The 19,668-nt window shown below is 47.6% G+C and overlaps 1 protein-coding gene across 1 annotated transcript; it reads right to left on the bottom strand.

Moving 5' to 3' along the window:
* Positions 1–4,846: 4,846 nt before the first annotated feature.
* On the bottom strand, positions 4,847–17,855 carry RCN1 (reticulocalbin 1). The gene is made up of 6 exons (XM_020911289.2): positions 17,300–17,855; positions 12,523–12,716; positions 11,351–11,529; positions 9,636–9,696; positions 6,896–7,095; positions 4,847–6,020 (listed from the first exon to the last, which is right to left on the bottom strand). The coding sequence occupies exons 1-6, from the start codon at positions 17,551–17,553 to the stop codon at positions 5,913–5,915; spliced, it is 996 nt and encodes a 331-aa protein (XP_020766948.2). The 5' UTR covers positions 17,554–17,855; the 3' UTR covers positions 4,847–5,912.
* Positions 17,856–19,668: the final 1,813 nt, after the last annotated feature.

A 19,668-nucleotide genomic window follows, 5' to 3' on the forward strand; every position in this document is an offset into this window, starting at 1 on the left:
AAGGCTATATATTGTCACCCTTCTTATTTAACTTATATGCAGAGTACATCATGAGAAATGCGCTGGAAGAAGCACAAGCTGGAATCAAGATTGCCAGGAGAAATATCAATAACCTCAGATATGCAGATGACACCACCCTATGGCAGAAAGTGAAGAAGAACTAAAGAGCCTCTTGATGAAAGTGAAAGAGGAGAGTGAAAAAGTTGGCTTAAAGCTCAACATTCAGAAAACTAAGATCATGGCATCTGGTCCCATCACTTCATGGCAAATAGATGGGGGAACAGTGGAAACAGTGGCTGATTTTATTTTTCTGGTCTCCAAAATCACTGCAGATGGTGATTGCAGCAATGAAATTAAAAGACGCTTACTCCTTGGAAGGAAAGTTATGACCAACCTAGATAGCATATTAGAAAGCAGAAACATTTCTTTGCCAACAAAGGTCCATCTAGTCAAGGCTATGGTTTTTCCAGTGGTCATGTATGGATGTGAGGGTTGGACTCTAAAGAAAGCTGAGTGCTGAAGAATTGATGCTTTTGAACTGTGGTGCTGGAGAAGACTCTTGAGAGTCCCTTGAACTGCAAGGAGATCCAACCAGTCCATCCTAAAGGAGATCAGTCCTGGGTGTTCACTGGAAGGACTGATGTTGAAGCTGAAACTCCAGTACTTTGGCCACCTGATACGAAGAACGGACTCATTTGAAAAGACCCTGATGCTGGGAAAGATTGACAGCAGAAGGAGAAGAGGATGACAGAGGATGAGGTGGTTGGATGGCATCACCGACTCGATGGACATGGGTTTGGGTAGACTCCGGGAGTTGGTGATGGACAGGGAGGCCTGGTGTGCTGCGGTTCATGGGGTTGCAAGGAGTTGGACATGACTGAGAGACTGAACTGAACTGAACTGAACCACTAGTTACCGAGGAGTGCCAGTCACCAGTGTTTTTAACACCCTGACCCCTCACCCAGAGCAATAGTAGAATTGCACTTCCTACTCCCCTGAAGTTAGATGTGGCCATGTGACCTGTTTAGACCAATGAATGGGAGCCACATACCCATGTGACTTGTTTTGACCAATGAATGGGAGACAAGGTCACCTTCAGGAGTGACCATGTTTCTTTGCCTGTGCTCCATTTCTCAGCGGACATGGGTGGATATGGAGCCGCCCTGCTGAGTCCCACACCACAGCTGCCATGGACAATTGCTCAGAACCAAAGCAGAGTTTGAGAAAGGAAAAAATTAACTGTCTGTTGCTGTAAGCCACTGAAATGGTATGATTTTTACTGCAGCTTAACCTAGCGTATCCTCTTACTTACAAGTACCAACCTCACAGGGCTGTTGTGAGGGTTCAATGGTTAGTGTATGTAAGTCCTTGGCAGGGTGCCTGGTACAGGTGTTATTAGTATTTACATAGGAGAAAAGAAATACTGTGTGCTCCCACTACACAAATACCTCCAAGGTAGGAAAGTAACCAGTCTTCACATTCATTTTCTTTAATGAGTCTCTGTGGGAAATTGGGCACTGTTTTACAGGAGAAGAATCAGAGAGGTACTTAAAGCACATGGGATGATGGGATGCATTATACCTAGGGTGTGTTTCCCCAGTCCCAGGCCCTGGAAATGACCATATTTGAGAGTACAGATGGATATTTGGAAATTGCTCCAAGTTCATGTAAATCTCATGAGTTTGAGCGCTGATGACACAATCTTTCCACTGCTCAAAATTTTAATGCTTCAACATGAGCCAAAGTGTTAGATGTTATGGTACTCGTTGGTTTTTTGGTGGGAAATCCTAGCACTATGACCTTGCTTCCAGAATACAGAAAGAATTAAAAAAAAAAAAAAATACAGAGAGCCAAATAGTTGCATGTAGTTGGAGGAAGCTGACTTTTACTATAAAGGTGGCAAAATAAATCTAGAAAGACTTTAAAATGCAGTCAGCCATTCACCAATCTGCAAGATGTTTTTGCTGAGCTACTAACATGTGGCCACCTATCTGTTGTTTGCTGGGCACTTCTGAGCAGTTACGACTCCTGCATTTGCTAACAAGGAACAAGTACAGGAATCCAAGCGGGTGAAGAAAGCCTTCAGGTGTGCAGATTTTCTAACTACATCTTTTGTTACACTCGAATTCATTCGAAAATCTACAGTAAGAGACAAGAGATACAAAATACATGTTCATGTTTTGCTTGGACAGATTTTGGCTTCTAGCAATTAATGCTTTCAGTCACATTAAGCATATAGATAATGCTTTGTGACATAACAGTATTTCCCATTACAGATCAATTTTGTAGCATTTGTTCATAATCAGACTTGAAATGTTACCTAGAAACAAAATATGTTTTCCTTGAAACAGTCAGACCCTATTAGAAATCTAAGGCTTTACAAATCACCATGTTAACAGCTATGTCCCCTAGCTAAGGTTTTCTTTCCTTAAATAGTGTTAAATTCAGCCCCAGAAGCACTAGTCTCTTTGAGGGTTCTCGTCTTATGTGCACTGACTTGAAAGGGAAAAACTTAGTGTTCAAAATATATTTAACATCTGACTATGTATAACTTAATAAACCAGCCAGTATTCCCTTTTGGGGGAAAAATAATGTTAGCACCTTTTAAAAGTGTTATGCTTATAATTAGGTTACACTATATTATTTTCTCATTTTTTTAAAGACAGGTTCTCATTGCTTTAAAAAAAGTGTCAGCCTATTTCTAGGTAAGTGAGTTATTCTCATTTCCTGACCACATAATCATATACTGTGAGTGAGCAAAGAAATAGAGAGAACATATGTCAGATTCAGAGATTTGGAGCAGTAAAATTTAGTATTAAACAACAGAGATTTTGGAGCAAGGAACACTTGGATTTGCATTCTGGTTCTGCCATTTGATCACTCTGGAGTCTTGGCAAATTACTTTTCATTCAGCAAATGTTAGCTATTTAAAAAAAAAAATTATAGAATTCTGCGCCCCCCTCCACCCCAGGAGTATTCTTTCATTAAAGCTAACAATCTCTCATTCATTCAGCAAATAATTACAGAGTATTTATTGTAGGCTAGGCTTTGCTGCTCTACTGTTTTAGGTCCTGGGAACCAGCAGTTAGTTAAACAAATTGGGGTGTTGTCATAGAGCTTGTGTTCTAGCTCAAGGAAGATGGACAATTTACAAACAAGATTTCAGGCAGTTGGTTGATAGGTACCCCCGCAAAAGATATGTCTCCCTCCTAACTCCTGGAACCTGTGAATATGAGCTTACTTGGAAAAATGGCCTTTTGCAGATATAATTAAGGATCTAGAAATCAGATCACCCTGGATTATCTAGGTGGGCCCTAAAGCCAATTCCAAGTGTCCTTGTAAGACACACACAAAAGAGAGACTCACTCAGAGAGAGGGAAAAAAGGCCATAAGACGGATGCAGAGTGGAGTGAAGCAGCCATAGCAGGCACACCTGAACTACCAGAAGCAGGAAGAAGCAAGGGTTGTAGGATTCTCCCCTAAAGTATTCAGGAGCACTGTCCTGCTGAGGATGAGATGGTTTGATGACATTACTGACTCAACAGACTTGAGTTTGAGCAAACTCCAGGTGACAGTAAGGACAGGGAAGCCTGGTGTACTGCAGTCCACGGGTTGCAAAGAGTAAGACATGACTTAGCGATTGAACAACAGTCCTGTCAACGACTTGATTTCAGACTCCAGCCTGCAATGTTCAGAGTTTCTGTTGTTGAAAGCCACACTCTTCTATAATTTATATAGCAGTCCTGGGAAACAAATATAAATGGCAATATGTACACAGCAAGCAGAAAATAAAACAGGGAAATGAGGACTCAAATGTTGTCATTGTTCAGTTGCTAAGTTGTATCCCACTCTATTGCGACCCCATGGACTGTAGCCAGGGGGTCCTGGCTCCTCTGTCCATGGATTCTCCAGGCAAGAATACTGGAGTGAGTTGCCATACCCTCCTCTAGGGGATCTTTCTGACCCAGGGGTCGAAAGTGCGGCTCCTGCATTGGCAGGCAGATTCTTTACCTCTGCGCCACCAGGGAAGCCTGAAGACTACAGGTAATGGAGTCGGGACGGTCCCCTTTGAGGAATCAGGTTTGAGTTACCCCAGGATGTGTGCACTGGGGCTTCCCAAAGAGAAAGGACAGGGCCCAATTTGGAAATGAATTTGGTGTGTTTGAGGACCAGAAAGTCAGTGAGGCTGCTATGGGAGATGAAACCGAGTGATGCTGATGAGGTGGGAAAGGACCAGATGCTATCGGGCCTGGTAGGCCTTGGGAGTCCCTTGGACACCGAGATCAAACCAGTCAATCCTAAAGGAAACCAACCCTGAATATTTATTGGAAGGACTGATGCTGAAGCTGAAGCGCCAATACTCTGGCCACGTGATGCAAAGAGGCGACTCACTGGAAAAGACTCGTATGCTAGGAAGGCAGAAGGGGACAACAGAGGATAAGATGGTTGGATGGCATCACCAGTACAATGGACATGAACTTGGGCAAACTCTGGGAGATAGTAAAGGACAGGGAAGCCTGGCATGCTGCAGTTCATGGCATGGTAAAGAGTCATCAGGTACAACGTGGCAACTGAACAACAGGCCTTCATAAGAAGTCTAGATTTCCTTCCAGCTGATCGTCTCTGAAAGGTCTTACAGTTAAGATGACCTGCAGCTTCTGTAATTATCATAGAGAAGTATATGTTAAATAAATAAATATTAGTATGTACTAAACATTCTAGTAGCTGAATTTTTAAAATGTAGAACTTCTTTAACCTTACTCACATCATCTCAACCCTCTGTTAAATTCTCTATCAGTAGCGAACAATGTCACAAATGGTACGTGTGAAGTCAAACACCACAGGACACAGTAGAAAATCCTCAGCGGGATCCTTTATTCATTCACTTTCTACTTATAAGGTGGAATTTCAACCTGTAAAAGTTCTTTCTTCCAGTTTAGCCAGTGGCTTGGAACACTACTTTGTCAACTCCGTGGTGTAAGTGGTCCCAGGGCAGGTTGGAAGGCTGTGGATTCACCGGACTGGAAGAGATGGGTTCCAGAGCTCCACTAGGCAGGCTTCCCCAAGACCCCACTCTATTCCTGTCAGAGATCAGTGAGGAAATGGATTGGATTTCTAGTCACTTTTTCAAAGATCAGATCTACTTCATTTACATGTCAAGAAGAATTTCTCAAGTATAATAAAGTGTTTACCATTTTCCTATAGTTCTTCAAATGCCTGACATTCATCTTTTCTCCCTACCTTTAAAATTCCTTTCTTTTTCACATTATCTTTCTTAATTGCTTCTTATTGTAAAAAAAACAAAGACAAAAAACAAAGATGGGTGGATCTGTTGTGCACATTAGCAGGTTCATACAGAAAAATGCACAGAGGTTTATATGCCATTTACAGTAACAGCTTAGAGTACAGTCAAGAAGGAAGAATTTGAAATAATCAGCCTTGCTCTGAAAGAAGCCTGTGTAGGAAGAGATACCACTGAAGCTGAATCAGAATTTTCCCTTACCAACTATTAACAGTGGAAATGCAAAAAATCTGCAGTTAAAATGCATAGCAGTCACTCCATATACTGCCCTCTCCCCACCTACCCAACTTCTGAATGACAGGGCTTTTCAAATTTCATTCTTCTTTAGTTCAAATTTCATGGAAAAAGCTAAAAAGCCATGTTTTAGTAATGTATCCCCATAGAGCATTGCAATTCACCAAGATTTTAATGTGTTTGAAGAGAAATGTTACTCAAATAGTGGTGAGTAATTTCCAGCAAATATCGAGTAAAAAACAATTTTAACCCCAGTCTGTGGTGATGAATTTGCTTTCTGTGGGGACATAACTGCTGTAAGTGAGACAATTGTAGCAACCATCCAGGACAATAAAAGAAAGCCTATGACAGTCTGTCATGATATGGTGAGCATGCATCAGAGCTCATCGTGGTTTTTGGTGAGGTCTTCCCCATAATTGGTAGCTTGGCTTCCAACAAACATGTTCCAATTGTCTAAGATCTCCTCTTTAGTGAGCTTTTCATCCTAGAGGAAAGAAGAAAGCGCTTTGTCACAGAAACTCCTCAGTAAATAGCTCAGCATGACACTCGTTATTTCATTGATCTGCAATATTTAAAATATTACAATTCATAATTAAGAAACTGCTGGGTACCTCTTTCATCTACCATCACTGCTCTGCAAAACCCTAAATGGAGCAGCCTCCTGCTGTAAACAATGAGCTAAAATATATCAGAAAAGTCCTCAAGGAATTCAGAAGCCAGAGTCTGGTTATGTCTACATGCAGTGCAGGCATTCCCAAAACAGGCCCTGAAGAATTCCACTTCCCTTTTATGGCCTGACTGCAGAACCTGACTGTCTCCTGAGAATTTGGAGCAGTGATCAAAATGGGAAGAGGCAGGACTTCTTTCTACATCTTGTATATTTGCATATTGACCAGTGGATATTGGCATTGGAGCTGGCATGGTGAGCTGGCCTGAGGATGCCTGGGCCTTCATGTGATGGGATCCCTGCTGCCTCACATGCTGCAGATGTCTGATGAGAGTCTGCTGAAGGAATGAATGGATGAAAAACTGGTCCTAGGGCGATGCAGGGCCTACCTCTTAAATCCATGCCTGTCTACAGCCAACAAAGTGACCGGCTCTGCGATCCTAAGAGATGTCAGCAAACCTCAGTGCAACCCACAATGGACTCTCTAGGAACAGGAACCTCTGGCCTAATGAGCTCACTGCGGGTGAGCGTGATGTTGGCCAAGTTCACAGGTCTCAGATGCAGGGCAGGAATGAGAGAGGTCAGTGAGGGCATGGCCGCACGGGCCAAGGCAAACATCAAAGAAGCAAACAGAACTGATCTTATGTAAACTGTCTCCCTTCAAGCAAAGGTTCCAGAAGACTGCGAAATACCTTGTTTTTGTCTGACTCGTACACCAGGTGCCTGGCCTCGGCCTGCGCATGGTCGTAGTCTTCGGGGAGGATCCAGTGACGAATCTCATCTTTGTCCAGCTTCCCGTCCTTGTTCAGATCCCGGAATTCATTAAACTGCTCCCGTTCTGACAGCACCCAGTCTGGCTCAGGGCCACTCTCCTCGTGGGAAAACATATCAGCTAGAAGGGAAGGCTGTTCTTGGTTATGAAGACCAGTGGGAAGGTAATCTAAGAAAACCTGACCTCCAGCAGTCACGAGACCTAACCAGATACCTGGGGGGCAGTCTCCTCTTGGGTAAAGAATACAATGATTTATCCACTCTAAAGGCCACTGAGTGGAAGAGAAAGAACTGTGCTTGGAAGCCAGAAGGTGAATTCTGGCCTTTGACTTAGTCCAGTGCCTTGTCTAAAGTGGAGACAGTAATTTATTATTCAAAAGGTTATTATCAAGGTCAAATGGGACATTTCTGTGAAAGTCCTCTACAACCCAGCCTGGAAGTATACAAGTGAAAACTAATAATAGTGACCAATACCAGCACTTTCTATGGTCCAGATGCTGTATAGAATGCACACTTTTTAAAATTTGAGTTTTCATTACAATCCTATAAAGTAGGTGTTGTTATTCCCACTTTATAGATGAGAACACTGAGGCACAGCCTTAACCCAAGGAGGACCCACAGCTAGCATGAGAATGTAGTTGACTATACAGGAACACGAGCACTTGGCTTCCAACCCATAGTCTTAACCACTGTGTTTATTACTGTTGCTGTTTATATCATTTCCAGAGGGCTTTCACATATATTTTACTTCAATTTTATAAGTCAGATCAATAACCTTGTTTTACAAAGTGGCAGGGAAAGGGAAAAAGAAGGCAAAGCTTACCCACTGTTTGCTATTAGATTTTCTAGGAAAAGAAGGAGACCTTGTGGGCAATTTCTCTTTGATGGAAACAGCTTGGAAACATCAGGTGGTAGAGAGAGTAGGTAGTGAATGAAGGAAAAAGAAAGGCAAGACCCTGGCTGGATTCAGCTACAAGTAGACCCACACCATCCTGGAAACATGGGTGCATGCCTTCCTGTTTTACAGATGAGGAGACCAAGGCTTATAGGCTTATACGGAGTGATTACATGACTCCCACAGGGTCACAGAGTTAGCAAGTGGAGAAGCCAGGACTCTTAATTCCAGTGTTCTTCCCACTGTACCATGTCACTGCTTGTCCTAGACAAGACACCTGGTCTCTGACAGCAAGTCGCTCAGAATTCAGTTTTCAAGAAGAATGCCACCAGCCTCTCTGCAGTGTCCGGTACAAAAAATGTTTCTTTTAGGCAACGTCACTCAAGAGTTTTGCCCCCCGCCATGCACCTTTTCAATGAGGATCAGGAAGAAAGTGAGGGAGAGCACATGCTCGAAATCAGAAGAGCTACATCATCTTAATCACCCTGCCTTCCCTTCAAGTCTAATTCCCTCACCACTGGGTGTGTGGGGCTCTGAAACTGCCCTCACACGCGTGTGCACCAGGCATGAGACAGGCTGCCCTGTGCACGCTGACGATGGGGCTGTCAGCGCTGACTCTTCTACCAAGGGAATTGCCACCGAGATGGTTTCAGTTACTGAGGCGAGAGCTGCCGTTACCAGACACAGGAGAACAGCGTTTGCTGCTTCAGACCAAATAGAATTCCGAATGACTGGAAGAAACTCTGCTCTTCTTTCCAGCAGGCCCTTGTTCTCGTGTTTGGGGTGGCAGAGTTACACAAGCAAGAACCAGAGGCTGATGGCAACGTGGGCGCTGCTTTTATTCAAGGTCACTGACTGCCTCTATTAAATACCTGCACAAAAGTTATATCCATCCCACCCCTCAAACGATTTCCCAGCTTTTACTTTACTGCAATTTGGGAAGAGAAGAGCTATCCTGAGAAGGGGGCCTGCAGCTGGGGCCATGATCCTGCAGCTGAGGATCAAACGGAAATATCCGTGCTGCCTCCTCCAGTCCCTCAGGCTGGAAGGGCTCCTGGGCGGCTGGGAAGGGCTCTAACCAGGAGCAGTGGCTTCTGACCTGGGGGCTTAACTGGAGCCTCCTTCCACCAGGGCTCGGGTACCTGCAAACGCACTTCTGGATGTTGCTCAAGTGGAGCCCTTAAGAACAAAAAACTGTGAACAGTACTCCCAATGAAAGACCAAAATCCAGAGGCATAAAACAGCTGTATTTGGGGAAACCGTGCATTCTGTGAAAGGATTTACCTCTCTAAGAAGGAATCCCTTTCTGCAGACAGCTTGCGCCTGTAAACAGTTCTGCTGACCACAGCTCTGTCTATTCCGTTTCTAGGCCCTGCTGGCGAATAGTCTGCTGTAGAGTCTGTCCCCTGAGACTGTCTGATCCAGCCCGCCTTTCCATCTCTGGGATCTCCAGGCCCCTCTCGCAAAGGGAGAAACTCCGTAGTGTGATGAAGAACACCTCTCAGAGCTGTGGGATCAATGGCTGACCTGGGCTCTTCTCCACCAGGAATGCCTCCCTGAGGCATTGTATTGCCTGCAATGCAGTGCATTGACCCTGCACCCCTAGGACTGGTGTAACAAGTCCCTCTCACTGGGAAGTCAGAGCAGCGACACCAACAGACTTGCAGCTGCTGCTAAGAGACGTCTGAGGAAAAGTAGCCAGACGTGTGGGTGGAGGACTGGTGCCCAGTTGGGACAGAGGAGCAAGACTCCAGGCCAGCACTCACCAATATATTCATCCTGATCCACAAAGCCATCCCCATTCTTGTCGATGTCCTCCAGCGTTTCCTAGGAAGCAAAAGGGGAAGAGATGCAAGATAGCTCCGTGCTCTCAGTAAATCTAACTACTGTCCTCCTTTGTCTGGCTTTTATGGCTGGAGGACTTCTGGCTCATCTCCTGACCTCCCTGGGCATCAGTTTGTGATCTGTAAAAAACAGGCAATGGCTTCTGTCCCTCCTCCCCCAGCCTTCAATTTTAAAAGCAGAACACTCTGCAAATGAAAATGTACCTATAAGCCCAGACGTTCTCTTATTATGAAGCCCTGCCAAGCTAACCACCTCCTGCCTAATCGTCTCTGTGTACTGTGAGGAATCCAGCTTTGAAAACCACTGGACTAAAATGATCACCAAGATAGATTCTATTGCTAACTGGACCGTGAACACCGAGGTGATGTCAGAAAATTATGGAACTGTGAAAAATTGGTAAATAAAAGTATATCTGACTTGAATACATTTGGGTGGCCAATAAGTAACAGCGTACAGAAAATCCTGAAGAACTTTCTGGCCACCCAATATTATGTTGTGTATTTAGTACATTTGACCTCTAAACTAGGGTTTTTGTTTTGCTAGGGTAAGTAATTAAATGAGTCTACTGTCCATTGTCACAGAAACTCAAAGGCATCCTGAAGAAAACAGCCAACCTGAGAATTGAGTCAATCCAGAAGCACATAATCCACTTCCCCATCTTCACTGTCTTCTGGCAAATTAGCCATCACTAAGTGGATGTTGGGTGTTAAAGGAATGGTTCTTAGAGCCATTGCCCAGTCCTCAGGGTCTCTGTGGTCATAAGGATGCAGCATCCATGAGTGAACCCATCCATGACTGGAAAACTGAAATAGTCCAGGGCTGGTTGTTTCCCAGCAGTAAAACAACTGGAACTGCCTCAGGATGCCTGCCCTGAAAACAGGGGATCGGCATTTGCTTTAATGTCATGGAGAATGAAGACACTTGGGACCCGACAAGACACTATGGAAAGCAAATACACTCCAAGGGGAGCACTCTTTCTAGGCATGGTCTGACTTTAAGTTTCCATATGATCTCATATGATTCAAGTTTTCATATGATTCCAGTGCATTCCATTTCTGAGTCTTTTTCTAGTTCCCTTAAAGCTGGCAAATGGGACAGAGGCTAATTAGTTGCTCACCAAACTCATCTGCTCTTCCTGGGCACACATCTAAACTGTCAGTGTAGGAGCCCATGGAATGTAAAAGGAAAGGAGGTGTCATTTCCTGGCCAGAACAGTAAAGGCATACTGCGCCTTCTCCTTAGTCCTTCTCTTCTTCTAGACAGAAGAAGAATGAATACAGGGGATCGGCCAAGATGACCTCAAAGCCACAGGATGGTGGGGGACAAGATGGAAATGGCCGGGAGGCCTGCCAGCACTTGAGAACCGCCCAGGAGATCCACTGATGGGGACCGTCTGTCCTGGACTCAGTATAAGCAAGAACTCACTTTCGGTTATTGCGTTGAATAGCTGGGATTGGGGGCTGCTTGTTACAGCAGCTACCCTCCCCTGACTCATCTCCTGAGTACACAGGCCTTCCAGTGTGTTCCACTGCAGAGTCCTTGTCCGGTTCCCCTTGGGCTGAAGAACATTCTCACTTTGCAAGAAAGGATAAGGTTTTGGTGCTGCTTCCCAGTTCAGGCTCTTTGGATATCTTACCAAAACCACAATTTCCTTCATATGCTCAAACTCCTCAGGATGCAGAAAGGCGGTGAACTCCTCCCGGGTGGCTGTCTGGTCACTGTCGAGGTCCGCAGCCTTGAACCTTCTCTCATCCCGTGGCAGCATCTTTTTAAAGGTGTGATGATCTGAGGTATCCTGAAACTCTGTGGGGTTTCCTGCAGGATGTGCACAGGAACACGAACACCGGCAAGCAAACTCAAGATCACGCCCTCCAGATCACGCCCAGAGGTATTTAAAGGACAGAAGGTCCTGACGTGTCGAGTTTCTGAAACATTTTATTTCAGGATGCCTCCAGTGTCTGTCCCTCCAGGCCACCCTCCAGTCCAGGCCCTAAAGGCTTGTTAGGGGCATTATAGCAAGTGGTGGAAAACATAGGCTTGAGACCATATTAATATCCTATTTCACTTTGTAGTACCCTACTTTCATCATATTCTTTGACACAGAACAGACAAAGGCTCCCTGGTACCTGGGACATCTGTTCTAAGTTCCTGCGAATCTTTCAAGACCGCTCTTAATCTAGCTGGGAGTGTGTGTCTTTGGTTCTCCTCAGGCCTGTCCTGTTACGTATGGCTTCTGCTCGGCAGCCATCTAGCAGGTCTGCACCCCATGCTGGGCACACACCCCCCCCATCATTCCTCCCAAACAAGCGTGTCTTATGTCCAAACCTTGCCCGCTGCTGAAGGCATCGTTGCACCTTTGTCCCTCCAGCTGACCCACCTTCCCCACTCGTCTCCATCTCTCCAGATACAAATCCATTCTTTAAGGCCCAGTTCCCAAACCACCCTCCACCAGCAAGCCTTCCGAGACTGTTCCAGTTTACCCAGTCCTTGCTATCTGAAATTCAGCACACATGCTTCCTCTCTGCTTTGTTCCCTGGGTATGCCTCTGAGATCATAAGCTCAGGTTGGAAAGCAGCTTATTTTTTAGTAGACCCTCACCCCCTTCTACCTGCAAGTTCACTCAGAGTAAGTAGCCCGGTGTGTTGTTAGTAGGCAAAATAGGATGTTACACTGTTCTACTTAAGCAGGTTCTACTTAGAAGATTGTGACATCTCCCTGACGTGGGTAGATATGATGAGAGAGTAATTTCCCACAAGAAGCTTGTTACTCGGGCCCCAGCTGTGTAATCGCTCCTGTAGCACCACTTACCTAGGTAGTAACCATAGGTGGCTTGCTTATATTCTTCCCAGGAAATTTTATCGTCTTTGTCCCGATCATAATCCTTCCAGACTTTGGCGACATTATCGTAGATGTACCTTTTCTGCACGCGTTTGATCCAGGTTTTCAGCTCCTCAGTGGTGACAAAGCCGTCTCCATCACTGTCGATTCGATCAACAATTTTCCTGTAGTTAAAAAAAAACAAAACCCACGAGGCTATTACCAAGGCTTGTGTGATCCTGATCCAGAAAGAGATCAAACACCTGCAGAATCTAAAATGCTTAAGTGCTAAAATAAAATCAATGACCAGGTGATGCTTGAAAGGACCTTAAAGTTTAAGTTTCCCAAGGATGATATGCCTCTCTCCACCCACCCAGTGTCAACACCAGACGCTTGTGGATCAGGCCATTCTGTCCTCATAAACTGTGATGTGACCTCAGAATCCTTCTCAACACAGTGTTCTGCAGATAGACACTACCAACTGAGTGAGCTGCTTTGTAAGATGAAACCTAGCAGTTTTCCCTGATGTAGTTTAACTCCCTCATTTTAAAGTAATGAGGGAGTAATTGGTACCACTGGAGTCAGAGTCCATGTCCTCTGGCTCTAAACCCAATTCAAAAGATGGAAGAGTCTAGCTTTCTAGCTAACCCAGCAAAAAATAAGCAAGATTTTTATTTTCCTTTATCTCACCACTTTGGATTCAAAGACTTGAAACTTAAAGCAGGAGGAGACCAGATCTCGGACAAAGCAAAAAATGTCAGGGATGAAAGGGCCTTGACATCGTGGAACCTCATCAAGAAACCAGAGCAGCTGCAGGAACCTCAACCTCCTGCTCTTAGGGTGAAGGCCACTATGTCCACTGGCATGCCCTGCTCCACAGCTGGCCCGGGTTCCAGCAATTCCCCACTGGACTTCACTAGGGCACCGCATACCCCTGTGCAGAGCAAATGTCAAGCTGGGAACCTCAACAGTGTCCATCTCTTAGGCCAGAGGGCCCACGCTGGGGATGCCAGCCCTGAGAGGAACTTCAAAAACTCCTGAAAGCTACTTCCAGTGTTTAAGGAAGTTTTACCATAGTAGTTCATTTACCTGAAAAGAGGTCATATAGGCTAATTAGGGATTTGTTTGCTTTGGGCTGGAATTTTATCAACTCCAACTTTCTTACTGTGAACACAAGTTCAAATTGGCAGTTACTCTTTGATTGGAAATGGAAATGAGTTCATTAGTACTTAAGTCTCCATCCCCTACCGGAACCTGGGTAGCCTTCTCAAGAACTTGTCCCTTCCTTGCAATTTTGAAAGGCCTCAAGACTAAAAGACTAAACCTCAAGTATCTTGCTTCCAGGAAATGACAGCCAAACACAGCAGAATTCTTTGAATACTGTGAAGTGTTTAGCCTACCTACTATGTGCCAGGCACTGCTCCAGTCCTGGCAGTGGTGACATGCCCATCAGTTATCCAAAGCCAACTAAGAAGCAGAATCTCAAACCAGCAAAGACCAAATGATGTCAGACAGTATATAACCTGCTTTTCGGAAACGACAGCATCCAACGGATGCCAAAGAAACATCCAGGACATAGCTCAGCCTGACACATAGTAGGAGCTCAATAAATATTTGCTGGAAGCATAAATCATCTTAACTTTTCTCTTTAAAAAATCTCAAACATGAGCTATAGGAAAAGGTAGCTATGATGTAGATAAACCAAATGCTACAATGAGAACACCAGGATCCTAGTCTAGAGTGATCTCAGGTATATGACTTGACTCTCTGAGTCTCTGTTTCTCCATCTGTAAACTGGACACCTACTTTACAAGGAATGTTGGGATGGAGACAGTGTGCACCTTTCCTCACTAAGGACGATAATCCCGAACACAGGTGGGTGGAGAACTCAACAAACAGGTAACAGAAGTAAGCAAAACGTCCCAGGTGGTCCAGTGACTTAAGACTCTGATGAGCTTCCAAAGTAGGGACCCTCAGTTTGATCTCTGATCAGGGAACTAAGATCCTGCAGGCCACAACTAAGACCCAGTGCAACCAAATAAATAAGATAAAAATGTAAAAAAAAGAAGCCAGCGAAGCATCGGGGGATCGCCCACCAGCTGCCAAACAAGGCTGCCCAGCTCTGCTCCAGACAATGACCTCCATATGGAATAACAGGCCACGGGTGTCAACAGAAACCAAAAATCGGGGTCTGTATGTGAAGTCACTCCGATGCTAAATGTTGGCAAGTAATTTATATTTTTTTCTAAGACTGAGACAAAAAGACTGTGTACCACATTTGCAACTGCCCGAAGCCTATGAGTCCCTACTTTTTTGTGTCTTTGGGGGCCTTAGATCTGCCACGTTTTCAGAATCTATGCGCCGATGGTGGTGGCGAAGCTGCCTCGATCCAGCCACGCTCCCCCCTCTGCAGCCCAGACTTGGAGCTGTGGACAGAAGATGGCTTCTCACACTCAGCCCAGCCCATCCCGCGCCCACCCTTCATTTCCAACCTTCCAACCGGCCCCCCACACCACCTCTAGCCCAGAGTTACTTTGTAGGTGAGCGGTGTGTCCACTATCCATGCAGTGGCTCAGGCCAGAGACCAGATGCCACTCTAGATTGCTCCCTCCTCTCCCCGCCCCTGCCTCGCTGAGCCAAGAGCAAGCACTGCCAGTTCCACCTCCAACGTGGCTCTGGGTTCACCCTCTCCCACCGCGCCTGATTCAGGCGCTCACGGCCACCCCATGCCCGGGGCTCCCCATCTGTGCCTTGGTTACGTTCTCTGCCCTACTGCCAGTCCAACTATTCTAATACATTTTGGGATAATAACATTTCTACCATGTGCAGAATCATGTCTAATCTCCACTTCACAAAGGTCCCTCAGTCCTGCCCTTGGCCTCCTTGCCACTCCCACCTCCCACTTCTCCTGCCCTGTCTCTTTACTGTCCCAACACCCGGAATCCAAAGGAACAGATTTTAAAACTGTCTGTAAGCAGGCTGTTCTCTCTTCAGGAGTGCCTTCCCCTGTTTGTAAGCCTGGTGACCTCTGAGTCATGCCACAAGCCCTGGTCAGATGACACCCCAACCCCCCAATCCCCGGTCTCCAACCTGAAGCTTTAGGGGGCTCCTCCTAGATGTGGTCACTGTGGCTTTTACATGCCACCATCACAGCAATTATGCATAGCATCTGCTCCAAACTCTCTCCCCTGCATATGATTATAAGTACTTTATGGCCTAGAGCATAAGGTTTTATCTTTGTAGTTCTCAGGTATCTAACACCCTGCTGAGCACACAGTAGTCATTCAAATGTTTTTTCATTAGTAAATGAATGCAGCTAAGGTCTTCATACAAGGGTCAAATGCATCACCACTAGGCTTACCAGTCCTGCTCTCACCACTAGGCTTACTTGTCCTGATGAAGGCGTTAAACTGGAAGTTTTAGGACGCAAAACTAGAGTTCCCTACTCCAATTCCTCAAACCTCTTCTCCTCCTCACTGGTGACAAATGGCTGCCACCCAGGGCCCCTGAATAAATCAGCCTCCAAGTGCCTCAAAGCAATACAATGGACTGAACTCATCAATGGTCCCCATTGTTAAGGCTCAAACTAGAAGAGAAAGTACTTCTCTGCAGAATAAAAGGTGATTGTTAAGAGGTGACTTTGAAGTTCAGAGATCCTTTCTATCAGCGCAGGCAGACGGTGCACCTACACAATAGGTGTAATTTAGCCTCACAGTCCGTCCAATCACACTGGCCTTTGGTGGCCCCCCTCAGCACAGGGATGGCTGTGTTCTTTTTCTAGGTAGCAGGGCAGAAAGACCCTCCACCCCTGGGAAGCAGATTCCTGGAGGCCTGGTGCCCAGTAGGCAGGGCTCTCGGGACCCTCCCCAGCCAGGCCTCCATCTGGGCTCAGGCTGGCTGTAGACTCCTCTGTGGAAGGGTTTCCAGAGAACCTCTGACAGCGCTCAAGTGTCTCTCCAGGGCCTGTGGAGAGGGTGCACTGAGATGTACCACGTTTTGTTTCCCAGGTTTGGTTCCTGACTCAGCTGCCTTCAAGGGTGAAATTCACAACCTGCCACCACACCACCCTCCAGCCTTTTGGCCTCGACTGCAAACGGACTGGGTGCTTCTGCTGCCAACAGAAGATGCTGGAGACAGAAACGAAGGGACCAGTTTCCATTCCCACCCTTCCATCCCTATCTCCTAATGCCCCTCCCTTCTTAACAGCAGGATTCTTATGTTCCCTACTTCAGATATGGGGGCTACTGAGCAGAAGACAAGAACACCTCAGTCCCAGCCCTGGGACACGGGCCAGGAATCAAGCCTCCGCCTGCCCCTTCCTCTTTTATCCATTAACGATCATCCTTGAGACCTTAGCAGTGTCTCCTGCCTCCCCTCTTGGAATGGGAGAAGCGAGAAACCAGTAGGGTGGGGGAAGAACGCCTATCACTAAAAGGCCACTGTGGACAAATTCTTCTTTTGTACGCTCCCTCCCCTCCCTTCTGATGCAACCCGGGGGAGGGGGCGGGCCCTGGCCGTCCTGGCTCCGGAGACCGCTGCCACGTTCTCGCCTCCCCGCGGGAAACCACCCCGGCCCCGGGCGGTGATCTCCCTGCAGAGTCCCGGCGCCCGCGGACAAACTTTGCTTCAGCCCCTCCGCCCGGCCCGCCCGGCCCACGCCCTCCGGTCCCGGCGCCCGATTTCGCTTTCGCTTTGCGGCCGGTGGCCAGCGCGGCTCCGGCCCGAGGGGCCCCGCCGGCACCTGCGGCGTCCCCGAGCGCGGCCTCACCCCAGCCTCTCCTTGCTCTCCTCCGAGGTGAGCTGGTCGAAGGTCTTGGAGTCCTCCTTGCCCAGGAAGGCCTCGTGGTCGTACTGGAAGCTCTGGTTGTCCTCGGCCGGCCGCTCGCCCAGGTCCGAGTCGGGCCGCACCACGCGCTCCTTGCGCACGGTGGGCTTGGCCCGCAGCGCCGGAGGCGCCAGCAGCAGCGCCAGCAGCAGCCCCAGGGCCAGCCCCAGGTGGCGACCGCGGCCGCCGCGCGCCATCGTCCGGAGGAGAGCGCGGCCCGCGGGAAGGCTCCGAGCGAGCGACGAGCGGCGGCTCGGAAATGGGGGCTCAGAGCGCGCGCGGCGGCGGCGGGGCTGGGGCCAGGGCCGGCGCCGGGAGGGAGGGGACGGGCCGGCCTCTCGGCCAGCGCCCGCCCCGTGCCAGAGCGGAGGGGCGCGCCCTGGGCGGCGGGCAGGGGAGCGCCGGACGGTCCAGCTCACGCGCCCATTGGCCGCCGGGCTGCGGGGGGAGGCCGGGGCCTGGGAGCCACGTCGCCCGCCCGGGTGGTGGGCGCGGGGCTCGGGTTTCGCCTGGGCCCCTCCCCGCGATCTCGTCGCGAGGGGCGGGCCCAGGCGGACTGGGCCGGAGACTGGAGGGCTCCTAAGAAGACCGGGAAGTTCTTTGTCGAGCAACAGATGTTCGGGGTAAAACTCCCTCTCTCTTTTTCCAGTTCCGGAGAACTGAGAGGAGGGAGGCGCTGCCCCCGCCGCCCCCTGCCCAACTTCCAACTCAGCTCTAGACCCCGCCCCAGATGTGCTCTTAAGACAGACTCAACCGCACTTAACCAAACTTGGGGTTCCCTGGTGGCTCAGGCGGTAAAGAATCCGCCTGCAATGCAGGAGACTGGGTTCGATCCCTGGGTTGGGAAGATCCCCTGGAGAAGGGAATGGCTACCCACTCCAGTATTGTGGCCTGGAGAATTCCATGGACTGTATAGTCCATGGGGTCGCAAAGAGGCGGACAGGACTGAGCGACTTTTACTCTCTTAACCAAACTTGGAGTCTGGTTACAAATTCAAGAGACTGGAAGGAGACCCGGGTGGGTGAGGTGTTCTGGAAACCAGGGTCGCAAACCTGGTGCTGGAGGAGGGCCAGACAGATGACTTCAACATGATGCGGCGCCGTCTACTTTGAGCGGCCCTGTGCACTTCCGCTGCCAGCGGAAGTGCAGGTCCCAAGCAGATCTCAAAAGAAATCAGAATCTTGGATGTCTGCTTTCATTTCTAAAGGATGGCAGCTCACCTTACAAAAGTACCGCTTGTCTTGAACAAATCTTATCTTACCTTTTCATCACTGTGTGTAGTGATGAAAATGTTCTGTATCTGGGCTGCCCAATAGGGGGTGGCTAGTGGTGACTCAGTAAAGATTCCACCTGCAATGCGGGAGACCTGGTTCGATCCCTGTGGTGGGAAAATCCCCTAGAGAAGGGACCAGCTATCCACTCCAGTGTTCTTGCCTGGAGAATCCCATGGACAGAGGAGTCTGGCAGGCTACAGTCCATGGGTTTGCAAAGAGTCGACACAACTGAGCGACTTTCAGTGACTTACTTTAGTGAGCACCAGCCAGGTAGCTAGTGTAACTGAGGCATTGATAGTTGAACTTAAATAGCCACACGTGGCTAGTGGCTATCATACTGGACAGTTCAGGTAGAGCAATAATTCTTCGTGTGTCACAGCCTTTTGAAGCTCATTGGAAACTGTGGACCTTCTTACAGAAAAATGTACCTAGTGTTGCTGGCTTGAATGTTTGATTAAAGTGACAGAGGATGCATGGCTCTTTGGAAGCCCCACTCGTGGGCCTCAGTTTCCCTAGGAAACTAAACTTACTTGTGGTTGAAGAGGACCCCTCCCATTCCCCCCCCACCCCTGACAGCTGTACTCCCAGAGCTTTTCTACCATCTTGCTCTGTCCCCCATCCCTGATTCTCCAGAATCCACTGGGCTGTCTTTCTTGCTCTTGCAATAAGGATGTCAGGACATTATCAACAGCAATATAGATCCAAGTACCCATCTTTTGAAGGCTTCTTTCAGTCGATTAGTGAATAATGATTGTGTGCCCTCCATGACCTGAGCACTGGACTGGCTGCTGAGGATACAAAAGAGGAACATGACAGTCATGGTTTCTGTAGAGCTGTAGTGTATGTGAACAAATATTCATTCACTCACTTACTCATTCATTCAATATACTGAGCAGTCAGGCCTAGGCTGGGTACTGAAATAGTGAGTAGTACAAATCAGCAGGACAAGTTAGGAAAGTAGGCGCTCAGTATCATGGACTATGGTGGAGGGGATGGATTAGGGAAGGCCTTCTGGAAGAAGGGACATTTAAACAGAGA

This window comes from Odocoileus virginianus, chromosome 10, assembly GCF_023699985.2.
Source record: "Odocoileus virginianus isolate 20LAN1187 ecotype Illinois chromosome 10, Ovbor_1.2, whole genome shotgun sequence".
Lineage (NCBI taxonomy): Eukaryota > Metazoa > Chordata > Mammalia > Artiodactyla > Cervidae > Odocoileus > Odocoileus virginianus.